Consider the following 12562-nt stretch of genomic DNA (forward strand, 5'->3'; position numbering starts at 1 on the left):
CTGAGGGAGTGCCGCAGGGTCAGTGCTGAGGGAGTGACGCAGTGTCAGAGGGTCAGTGCTGAGGGAGTGACGCAGTGTCAGAGGGTCAGTACTGAGGGAGTGCCGCAGTGTCAGAGGGTCAGTACTGAGGGAGTGCCGCACTGTCAGAGGGTCAGTGCTGAGGGAGTGCCGCAGTGTCGAGGGACAGTACTGAGGGAGTGCCGCAGTGTCGAGGGTCAGTGCTGAGGGAGTGCCGCAGTGTCGAGGGACAGTACTGAGGGAGTGCCGCAGTGTCGAGGGTCAGTGCTGAGGGAGTGCCGCACTGTCAGAGGGACAGTACTGAGGGAGTGCCGCACTGTCAGAGGGACAGTACTGAGGGAGTGCAGCACTGTCAGAGGGTCAGTGCTGAGGGAGTGCCGCACTGTCAGAGGGTCAGTGCTGAGGGAGTAAGCAGTGTCGAGGGTCAGTACTGAGGGAGTGCCGCAGTGTCAGAGGGTCAGTACTGAGGGAGTTCCGCACTGTCAGACGGTCAGTACTGAGGGAGTGCCGCACTGTCAGAGGGTCAGTACTGAGGGAGTGTCAGAAGGTCAGTACTGAGGGAGTGCCGCAGTGTCAGAGGGTCAGTACTGAGGGAGTGCCGCAGTGTCGAGGGACAGTACTGAGGGAGTGCCGCAGTGTCGAGGGTCAGTGCTGAGGGAGTGCCGCAGTGTCGAGGGACAGTACTGAGGGAGTGCCGCAGTGTCGAGGGTCAGTGCTGAGGGACTGCCTCACTGTCAGAGGGACAGTACTGAGGGAGTGCCGCGCTGTCAGAGGGACAGTACTGAGGGAGTAAGCAGTGTCGAGGGTCAGTACTGAGGGAGTGCCGCATTGTCAGAGGGTCAGTACTGAGGGAGTGCCGCACTGTCAGAGGGTCAGTACTGAGGGAGTGCCGCAGTGTCAGATGGTCAGTACTGAGGGAGTGTCAGAGGGTCAGTACTGAGGGAGTGCCGCACTGTCAGAGGGTCAGTGCTGAGGGAGTGCCGCACTGTCAGAGGGACAGTACTGAGGGAGTGCCGCACTGTCAGAGGGACAGTACTGAGGGAGTAAGCAGTGTCGAGGGTCAGTACTGAGGGAGTGCCGCATTGTCAGAGGGTCAGTACTGAGGGAGTGCCGCACTGTCAGAGGGTCAGTACTGAGGGAGTGCCGCAGTGTCAGATGGTCAGTACTGAGGGAGTGTCAGAGGGTCAGTACTGAGGGAGTGCCGCAGTGTCAGAGGGTCAGTACTGAGGGAGAGCCGCACTGTCAGACGGTCAGTACTGAGGGAGTGCCGCACTGTCGGACGGTCAGTACTGAGGGAGTGCCGCACTGTCGGAGGGTCAGTACTGAGGGAGTGCCGCACTGTCAGAAGGTCAGTACTGAGGGAGTGCCGCACTGTTAGAGGGTCAGTACTGAGGGAGTGCCGCACTGTCGGAGGGTCAGTACTGAGGGAGTGCCGCACTGTCAGAGGGTCAGTACTGAGGGAGTGCCGCACTGTCAGAGGGTCAGTACTGAGGGAGTGCCGCACTGTCAGAGGGTCAGTACTGAGGGAGCACTGCACTGTCAGAGGGTCAGTACTGAGGGAGTGCCGCAGTGTCAGAGGGACAGTACTGAGGGAGTGCCGCAGTGTCAGAGGGACAGTACTGAGGGAGTGCCGCAGTGTCAGAGGGACAGTACTGAGGGAGTGCCGCAGTGTCAGAGGGACAGTACTGAGGGAGTGCCGCACTGTCAGAGGGACAGTACTGAGGGAGTGCCGCACTGTCAGAGGGTCAGTACTGAGGGAGTGCCGCACTGTCAGAGGGTCAGTACTGAGGGAGTGCCGCACTGTCAGAGGGTCAGTGCTGAGGGAGTGCCGCACTGTCAGAGGGTCAGTACTGAGGGAGTGCCGCACTGTCAGAGGGTCAGTACTGAGGGAGTGCCGCACTGTCAGAGGGTCAGTGCTGAGGGAGTGCCGCACTGTCAGAGGGTCAGTACTGAGGGAGTGCCGCAGTGTCAGAGGGTCAGTACTGAGGGAATGCCGCACTGTCAGAGGGTCAGTACTGAGGGAGTGCTGCACTGTCAGAGGGTCAGTACTGAGGGAGTGCCTCACTGTCAGAGGGTCAGTACTGAGGGAGTGCCGCAGTGTCAGAGGGTCAGTACTGAGGGAGTGCTGCACTGTCAGAGGGACAGTACTGAGGGAGTGCCGCACTGTCAGATGAGACTTTAAACAGAGGCCAGGTGGATGTAAAAGATGTGATTTGGAAGAGAAGGGAAGCTGTTCTGGCTGGTACATCTCTCACTAACACTCAGAATGATCTGGTCATATATTGGGTTTCAGTTCTCATTAAGTTCTCAAGCCCCCGTAAACACATCTATTTATTAGACGGATTCTAAACAGTGATGGAACAGTTGTTTGAGGTTTTTTCCATGGAATGTGAGATTTGCTGGCAAGGCCAGGTTTACTCCTCCACCCTGCATTGCCCAGTTTATTACCTGTGGATGGTGATGTTCAGCACTTCCACAGTTCACTTTAAGACATTAAGTTTTTACCTTATGACCCTGAGGTCATCGTAGTTAACTTTGGAACCTTGTGACCCTTGGATGATTTAGCACAGTACTGAATGTGGCCATTTAAACCTCATCCTTATCAATAGACTGTCCCATTGTTGTTTTAGACCCTGGTCAAATTTAAGCTCACACATCTCTTGTCAAAATACCTTCCTGTGGTGCTGTTAATGTGATCTATTTAAAATGTTAATCTTCTGCTTCCAGCATAGCTTGCACAAGTTGTTTATTCTGTCTCTATAACTTCCTACAACTCTCAGATCGCAATGCTCTGTGAATTCTGGCCCTGCTGTTGGTTGTTGCTCATTCAGCTGCATAGGACCAAAGTTCTGGAATTGCCTTCATAAACGCCTCTAAAACTACCATTCTGGCAAAGCCTGCCCCAATATCACATTCTGTCTGATAACTCTCCCATGATGCTTCTTGGGACATCGAAACATAGAGAATAGAAGTAGGAGGAGGCCATTCAGCCCTTTGAGCCTGCTACAAAGAACAGTACAGCACAGGAAACAGGCCCTTCGGCCCTCCAAGCCTGTGCCGCTCCTTGGTCCAACTAGACCAATCGTTTGTATCCCTCCATTCCCAGGCTGCTCATGTGACTATCCAGCTAAGTCTTAAACGATGTCAGCGTGTCTGCCTCCACCACCCTACTTGGCAGCGCATTCCAGGCCCCCACCACCCTCTGTGTAAAAAAACATCCCTCTAATATCTGAGTTATACTTCGCCCCTCTCACCTTGAGCCCGTTGATCCCTTCAAGCCCCATATCTAATTTCTTCTCAAAATGAGACAACGTTTTGGTCTCAACTACTTTCTGTGGTAGTGAATTCCACACACTCACCATCTTCTGGGTGAAGAAATTTCTCCTCCCCTCAGTTCTAAAAGGTTTACCCCATATCCTCAAACTATGACCCCTAGTCCTGAACTCCCCCACCATTGGGAACATTCTTTCTGAATCTACCCTGTCAAACTCTGTTAGAAGTTTATAAGTTGCTATGAGAACCCCTCACTCTTCTAAACTCCAGTGAATATAATCCTAACTGACTTAGTCTCTCCTCATTTGACAGAGCTGCTATCCAAGGAATCAGCCTGGTAAACCTGCGCTGCACTCCCTCTATAGCAAGGACATCCTTCCTCAGATAAGGACACCAAAACTGCGCACAATACTCCCAACGCTCTATACAATTGCAGCAAAACATCCCTATCCCTCCACTCAAATCCTCTCGCTATGAAGGCCACGAAAGCGATTATATAAATCCCAGCTGTCGTTGCTAACATTACCCATATCGTCACACATCAGGATGACCCGTAACTCTCACATCAGCTATCACGTCTTAGTTTCAGCATAAAAACTGCAAAAACAAATTTACATCCTCCAACCTCATGTCACATTAATATAAAAGCAAAATACTGCAGACGCTGTAAATCTGAAATAAAAGTAGAATATTCTGGAAAGGCCATTCCTGAAGATGTGTCATACGGCCTTGAAACGTCATCTCTGTTTCTCTCCCCACAGACACTGCCAGACCTGTTGAGTCTTGCTAGCATTTTCTGTTTGCGTTTGATGTGTCACGTTGGTGCGGGATCTTGCTTTGCTGCAATGGATTGCTGTGAAACGGCGTTGGAGAGAACGCCGGCCTTTGTTTGCTGTACCAGTTGGTACCCACGGTCTCTCATATCTAACTGAATGATGAACTGAGTCAGAGAGGGACAGCCAGAAACTTCCAGGCAAATTATTCTCACAATCCTTTAGCCTCCTTTAAAAGATTGAAAAAGTAGAGTTGAGGGAGGTTTACAGATTTCTCTGAGCTGGACTTGCCGGATGTTAGTGTGCTGTTCTCTCTCCTCCACGGGTTAAACAGGTACAATGCAATCCCTGCAGGAGGATGTGGTGTGGAGCATTGTGGTTAAGGTGTATCTCTCAACAAAGAACAAAGAAAAATACAGCACAGGAAACAGGCCCTTCGGCCCTCCAAGCCCGTGCCGCTCCCTGGTCCAAACTAGACCATTCTTTTGTATCCCTCCATTCCCACTCCGCTCATATGGCTATCTAGATAAGTCTTAAACGTTCCCAGTGTGTCCGCCTCCACCACCTTGCCTAGCAGCGCATTCCAGGCCCCCACCACCCTCTGTGGAAAATACGTCCTTCTGATATCCGTGTTAAACCTCCTCCTCCCCCCACCCCCCCCCCCCCCCCCACCTTGAACCTATGACCCCTCGTGAACGTCACCACCGACCTGGGGAAAAGCTTCCCACCGTTCACCCTATCTATGCCTTTCATAATTTTATACACCTCTATTAGGTCACCCCTCATCCTCCATCTTTCCAATGAGAACAACCCCAGTTTACCCAATCTCTCCTCATAACTAAGCCCCTCCATACCAGGCAACATCATGGTAAACCTCCTCTGTACTTTCTCTAAAGCCTCCACGTCCTTCTGGTAGTGTGGCGACCAGAATTGGACGCAGTATTCCAAATGCGGCCGAACCAACGTTCTATACAACTGCAACATCAGACACCAACTTTTATACTCTATGCCCCGTCCTATAAAGGCAAGCATGCCATATGCCTTCTTCACCACCTTCTCCACCTGTGACGTCACCTTCAAGGATCTGTGGACTTGCACACCCAGGTCCCTCTGCGTATCTACACCCTTTATGGTTCTGCCATTTATTGTATAGCTCCCCCGTACGTTAGTTCTACCAAAATGCATTTAGAAACCTCTTTAGAAACCTCTATCTCCCCTCTCGATCCCCTGTCTCTATCTTTCTCTCTCCCGGCCTCCCCTCCCCCCCCGCTCTCCCCCCCCCCCTCCCTCCCCCCGACCCACCCCCCGACCCCCGCCCGACCCCCGCCCTCCCCTCCGACCCCCCCCCGACTCCCCCCCGACCCCCGCCCTCCCCCCCCCCCCGACCCCCGCCCTCCCCCCCCGACCCCCGCCCTCCCCTCCCCCCCCGACCCCCGCCCTCCCCTCCCCCCCCGACCCCCGCCCTCCCCTCCCCACCCGACCCCCGCCCTTCCCTCCCCCCCGACCCCCGCCCTCCCCCCCTCCCCCCGCCCTCCCCCCCCTCCCCCCGCCCTCCCCCCCGACCCCCGCCCTCCCCCCCGACCCCCGCCCTCCCCCCCCGACCCCCGCCCTCCCCCCCCGACCCCCGCCCTCCCCCCCCGACCCCCGCCCTCCCCCCCCGACCCCCGCCCTCCCCCCCCGACCCCCGCCCTCCCCCCCCGACCCCCGCCCTCCCCCCCCGACCCCCGCCCTCCCCCCCCGACCCCCGCCCTCCCCCCCCGACCCCCGCCCTCCCCCCCCGACCCCCGCCCTCCCCCCCCGACCCCCGTCTCTCGTCTCCCCCCCCCCCCCCGCCCCCGTCTCTCGTCTCGTCCCTCTCTCCCCCCCCACTCACTCTTTCTCTCCTCCCTCTGTTTCTAACATGTCTCTGTCTGTCTGTGCAGTGGTGATGGTACGATGTGTGTTTTTAACATTAAGAGGCGTCGCTTTGACCTGCAATCGGAGTTTCAGGATGGTGACCTCACATCACTGGCTATAATGAAGGTACGTCCTTTCGGCATTGAAATGTATGCAGACTGAGTTCTGTCGGACTTGGACCTTCTCATCCTGGGATCACTGGGAACAGTGTTGAGGGTTAGTCAGATTATTGTTGTTCGGGCCTGGGGGCTTTACCCTCTGAAGTCCAAATGAATACACATGTTCTGCTCTGACTGTCTGTACCCCAGCATTGGGGCAGAGTGAGTAAACGGGAGAGTGCCTCTCCCACTCCAAGTAATGGCCAATGAGATGAGGACAGTGGGACTGGGCTGAGGCCCATCTTGCTGTTGTGCTCAGGCTGATACCATCCCAGGATTCGATGGGGAATTCGGGATCAGAGCCGGCCAGCTCAGGGAAGGAATGATATTTGAGACTGATTGAGTTGATATTGCGCGCTGCTTCTCATCTCCATTGTCCTGGTGCATCCCCTCAGAGCAACAGATTCAATTCCATTTCACCATTTGGGATTGGAATTCCTGATCTTGTTGCTAATCCAATGATTCTGTGGACATAGATTGTAAAGTTCATCAAGTGGAGCCTGGTGGATTGAATAATCTTTAGGAAGACTGCCTTCTTCCCCATTCCTGTCCTCAGCTCCCCCTCTATCCTGATTCATAGTTTGGTTATGGTTTGCTGGCAGTTTAAGGGCGGCACGGTGGTTAGCACTGCTGCCTCAGCGCCAGGGACCCGGGTTCAATTCCAGCCTCGGTCACTGTCCGTGTGGAGTCTGCACGTTCTCCCCGTGTCTGCGTGGGTTTCCCCCCCACAGTCTGAAAGAGGTGCTGGTTAGGGTGCATTGACCCGAACAGGCGCCGGACTGTGGCGACTGGGGGAATTTCACAGTAACTTCATTGCAGTGTTAATGTAAGCCTTACTTATGACTAATAAATAAACTTTAACTTTAAAAGATGTGCAGGTTAGGTGCATTGGCCATGCTAAATTGCCCCTTAGTGTCCAAAGATATGTAGGTTAGATGGATTAGTCGTGGGAAATGGGTGGGGAGAGGGCATGGGTAAGATGCTCAGTCGGAGTTTCGGTACAGACTTGATGGGCAGAATGGCCTCTTCTGTACTGTAGGATTTCTGTGATTCTATGAGTTGCTGACTCTGTTTCTATGTGTGATTAGCGAGGGAGTAAAGTTGTCTGCAGTTCAACGGAGGGAATGATCTACCTCTTCAACTGGGATGGGTTTGGAGCCACCAGTGATCGATTCTTGGTGCCGGGTGAATCCATTGACTGTGTTGTGCCCATCACGGATAACATTCTGTGTGCAGCGTCGATGGATGGAGTCATCAGGTGAGAATAAATAGCCCCGTCCACTACCCACGACAGCATCTCACCATGTCACACTCACTGAACCAGACACTTAGCAGGCAGTGTCACACCAGCACTGTACTGCGCCCTGCCACGCCTGTCATACCATCCCATGTATCATGTAGAGTAAACCCCCCCCCCCCCCCCCCCCCGCGTCCTGCCCCCTCACGCCCCCTGCCCCCTCACGCCCCCTGCCCCCTCACGCCCCCGCTTTCAGGAATAAAAGATTGTTGACTTATTTTAAACTTGGGGCTAGGAGCCTCTTTTCCATGTAAACAGTTAACACAAATATAAACAGATTGAGGCAAAATCCTGTAAATGCTGCAAATGTTTAAAAAAAAAGAATTCACTGGAAATATTGAAGAGGCAGCACCAGCAGAGAGAAAGCGAGTTAACAGTTCAAATCTGTGACCTTTCATCAGAATCAGGAAATGTTAGAGATTGGGAAGGTTGTAAGCACAGAGCTGGGGGGGGTGGGGGGTGTGGTGTTGGAGGACTAAGAGTTCTTCCTCCTGATGTCTCTGCCTTTATATTTGTTTAATCCCTGATTCCTCGCTAATATCTGTAGTGTTGAGCATTTCCAGCATTCTATGTGACAAAAGAACAAAGAAAATTCCAGCACAGGAACAGGCCCTTCGGCCCTCCAAGCCTGCACCGACCATGCTGCCCCGACTGAACTAAAACCCCCTACCCTTCCGGGGACCATATCCCTCTATTCCCATCCTATTCACGTATTTGTCAAGACGCCCCTCAAAAGTCACTACTGTATCTGCTTCCACTACCTCCCCCGGCAGTGAGTTCCGGGCACCCACCACCCTTTGTGTAAAAAATCTGCCTCGTACATCTCCTTTAAGCCTTGCTCCCTCGCATCTTAAACCTGTGCCCCCCGAGTAACATAGGAAGAATGAAGCAAATTTAAACTAAATAGGGGCACAGAGCCCCCGGGGTGTATGTTAACAAATCTTCACGGTTGTCAGGACAAATTGAGAAGGATGTCAGGCAAAGCATACAGGATCCTTGGATTTTCTACAGAGGAAAGATTATAAGTGAGGAAGTTATCCAAAACCTTCATAAAACATTGCTTAGGCTCGGCTGAGTTTAGCGTGGAGAGGGTCCAGAATGATACCAGAATGACTTTCGTTATATAGAGAGGTTGGGATTGGTTTCCTTGTAGTAGAATAGGTTAAGAGCAGATTTAATAAAAGTTTCAAATCATGAAAGGTCAAGTAATTAAGTAGGAATTATTTACCGTAGCAGAAGGTTTGTTAACCAGTAGACCTGGATTACTCTAGGTCTGTAGATTCTAGTCTAATGATATTCCCACTATGGCACGGTATATGAAGGGTGCTGTAACTATGTGTATGTGCGTGTTTTTACAGTTACATAACTGTTTATCTGCGTATATGAGCAATCCTCTAACTGTGTGTGCATCTTTTCCAGGGCTGTGAATATTTTTCCCAATCGAGTGATTGGGAGTGTGGGGCAGCATGTCGGAGAGCCCATAGAGCAGATAGCCAAATCCCGGGAAAGCCGCTTCCTGGCCAGCTGTGCCCACGACCAAAAGGTGAAATTTTGGGATATTTCTGATCTCCGTGGGGTTGTCATTGATGACTACAGGAGACGGAAGAAACATGGGAAGTTGAAGTCACTGAGCAGGAAGGCATTTGGTTGCGGAGATGACTTCTTCGCTGATCTTGTGGAGGGAGGTGGAAGGGAAGAGGCTGAAGAGAGTGAGAGTGAGAGTGACTGAGAGCAGGACTCCCAGATGGGTGAGGACTTCCCAAAGCATGTTCCCTGCTCAGGATCCCAGGACTCTCCGCCGCAGTCACCTGGGAGACTTGCCTTTCCCTCAACCTGTCTGACTGACCCAGGAATCACCTCAACATCTGCAACAAACATTGACTTCAATTTATATTTTTGCCCTGAAGGCTGTGAGGGGAAGTCTGTGTGTGAACAGAGTAGAGAACATCACTCTTTCCCCCCACCGCCAGCCCACCCTGCTCTCCGTTATAGACTCCCTGCAGCCCGTTATCCGTCTTCCCTAGTTTGTGGTTGCAGCATGAGCTCTAACTGCCCACTGGCCAGTTCATTACTGCTCCGGCCTCCTCATCTGTTGTGCAGTCTGGGCTCCCAGTCCAAACTACTGTTCGAGTCCGGCCTGGGCTCTGGGTCCGCTCCGCTCCGGTTGCTCTGGGTTCTTGGTGCAGTGGGCCTGGCCTGAGCTGAAACACAGTCCAGTTTACCAGTGGGTGACACTCACCCCATTGAACTGATTTACATTATCCAGACCAGGGTTTTTCAAACTCCAGCCAAGGAATCCCTTCGACCTCCCAAGAGGAAGGAATCCCTGAGAAACATTCCCACTGTACTGAACAGCCAAACCACACACAATGGGTAAAGACATACAAAAGCCCTAATTTATGGAAGCCTTTCTATTTCTTGTGTATGTTTATTATAATTAAAAAGTTTTTACTAAAAATGTTCTTCGGTCTCACCTTTTTGTCATTCTAATGGAAGGAGTGCTGTTGGGTTCCCATCTTGGACACAGGTTCGTGCCCTCGCCCTCCCCTCTCTCAGGGACAGGCCCTGCTCCCCTTTTCTCTCTCGCCCTCTCCACGCCCCCCCCCCCCTTCTCCCCCACCCTCCCCCTCCCCCACAGGCCCTGTATCCTCCCTCTCTCCCCCTGGCCGCAGGCCCTGCGCGCCCCCCCCCCCCCCACCGGCCCTGCTCTCCATGCTCACCCTGAGGAACCAGCCCCTGATTGGACAAACTGGGAACAGCCGGAAGCTCTCACTGTGTCGATGGGGCCAAACTCATAGATTCGAAACAAAAACTGACAGTTTTTGTACCTGTACCCCTGTACCTACCCCCCCAGCACCTTAAACCTGTGTCCTCTCGTAGCAGACATTTCCACCCTGGGAAAAAGCCTCTGAGAGTCCACCCGATCTATGCCTCTCAACATCTTATATACCTCTATTAGGTCTCCACTCATCCTACGTCTCTCCAAGGAGAAAAGACCGAGCTCCCTCAGCCTATCCTCATAAGGCATGCCACTCAATCCCAGCAGCTTTGAATTTCCAATGATTTAATGGCATTTGAAAAGGTGCCATTGTCAGTTGTATAAATATGAACAATAATAAATACCCACTATGTCGGAGGGTAGAGCCAGCCGTCTCCACACTGATCCTGACAGACTGAATTCTCAGGTGCTGCAATGGAGTGTCAGTGCTTGTGCAGGTCTGGGGCAGTCTGAACAGTCAGAACCATTCATACTGTGACCTCCACTGGTTTTATCTCTCACTGCAGTCTGATTGAAGGATTTTACAAATACTGAGTCTCCTTACAGAAAGACCAAAGAATTCCTATTTGTACAGACTCAGTAGCTTATTGAGGCGAGTGTCAGGTAGGGAATAAGACAGCCAATTTGTATATAGCAAGCTTTCACAAACCATGACAAGATGATCTACTTTGGTGATGTTTGAGGAATAAATATCGACCAGAACACCAGAACTCCCCCCACCTCCTTCTTTCACGAAATGGTGCCATGGAATCTTTCACCTGAAAGGACAGATGTGAGGCTCAGTTTAACACCAGACCCACAACAGTGCAGCACTTCCTCAGCACTGCCCTGGATTATACGCCCCAGTCTTTGGAGGGGGACTTAGAAACATAGAAAAACCACAGCACAAACAGGCCCTTCGGCCCACAAGTTGTGCCAAACACATCCCTACCTTCTAGGCCTACCTATAACCCTCCATCCTATTAAGCTCCATGTACTCATCCAGGAGTCTCTTAAAAGACCCTATTGAGTTTGCCTCCACCACCACTGATGGCAGCCGATTCCACTCGCCCACCACCCTCTGTGTGAAAAACTTACCCCTAACATCTCCCCTGTACCTACCCCCCCAGCACCTTAAACCTGTGTCCTCTCGTAGCAGACATTTCCACACCGGGAAAAAGCCTCTGAGAGTCCACCCGATCTATGCCTCTCAACATCTTATATACCTCTATTAGGTCTCCTCTCATCCTTCGTCTCTCCAAGGAGAAAAGACCGAGCTCCCTCAGCCTATCCTCATAAGGCATGCCACTCAATCCAGGCAACATCCTTGTAAATCTCCTCTGCACCCTTTCAATCTTTTCCACATCCTTCCTATAGTGAGGCGACCAGAACTGAGCACAGTACTCCAAGTGGGGTCTGACGAGGGTCTTATATAGCTGCATCATTATCCCCGGACTCCTAAACTCAATCCCTCGATTGATAAAGGCCAGCACACATAAGAACATAAGAACATAAGAAATAGGAGCAGGAGTAGGCCATCTAGCCCCTCGAGCCTGCCCCGCCATTCAATAAGATCATGGCTGATCTGACGTGGATCAGTACCACTTACCCGCCTGATCCCCATAACCCTTAATTCCCTTACCGATCAGGAATCCATCCATCCGCGCTTTAAACATATTCAGCGAGGTAGCCTCCACCACCTCAGTGGGCAGAGAATTCCAGAGATTCACCACCCTCTGGGAGAAGAAGTTCCTCCTCAACTCTGTCTTAAACCGACTCCCCTTTATTTTGAGGCTGTGTCCTCTAGTTTTAACTTCCTTACTAAGTGGAAAGAATCTCTCCGCCTCCACCCTATCCAGCCCCCGCATTATCTTATAAGTCTCCATAAGATCCCCCCTCATCCTTCTAAACTCCAACGAGTACAAACCCAATCTCCTCAGCCTCTCCTCATAATCCAAACCCCTCATCTCCGGTATCAACCTGGTGAACCTTCTCTGCACTCCCTCCAATGCCAATATATCCTTCCTCATATAAGGGGACCAATACTGCACACAGTATTCCAGCTGCGGCCTCACCAATGCCCTGTACAGGTGCATCAAGACATCCCTGCTTTTATATTCTATCCCCCTCGCAATATAGGCCAACATCCCATTTGCCTTCTTGATCACCTGTTGTACCTGCAGACTGGGTTTTTGCGTCTCATGCACAAGGACCCCCAGGTCCCTTTGCACGGTAGCATGTTTTAATTTGTTTCCATTGAGATAGTAATCCCATTTGTTATTATTTCCTCCAAAGTGTATAACCTCGCATTTCTCAACGTTATACTCCATTTGCCATATCCTCGCCCACTCACTCAGCCTGTCCAAATCTCTCTGCAGATCTTCTCCGT

At 52.1% G+C, this 12562-nt stretch overlaps 1 protein-coding gene across 3 annotated transcripts in view; it reads left to right on the forward strand.

Moving 5' to 3' along the window:
- Nucleotides 1-9876, forward strand: part of wdr55 (WD repeat domain 55) — an 85680-nt gene extending 75804 nt beyond the window's left edge. For 2 of the 3 annotated variants that reach the window (XM_078198053.1, XM_078198051.1), the window contains exons 8-10: nt 5987-6086; nt 7207-7376; nt 8835-9870. In XM_078198053.1, the coding sequence (XP_078054179.1) occupies nt 5987-6086; nt 7207-7376; nt 8835-9144 (580 nt within the window). In that variant the 3' untranslated portion in view covers nt 9145-9870. Of the gene's footprint in view, nt 1-5986; nt 6087-7206; nt 7377-8834 lie in introns of all 3 variants that reach the window. The other variant, XM_078198052.1, reaches the window with a different exon arrangement.
- The last annotated feature ends 2686 nt before the right edge of the window (nt 9877-12562 follow it).

Source organism: Mustelus asterias, chromosome 26, assembly GCF_964213995.1.
Source record: "Mustelus asterias chromosome 26, sMusAst1.hap1.1, whole genome shotgun sequence".
NCBI classification, from domain to species: domain Eukaryota; kingdom Metazoa; phylum Chordata; class Chondrichthyes; order Carcharhiniformes; family Triakidae; genus Mustelus; species Mustelus asterias.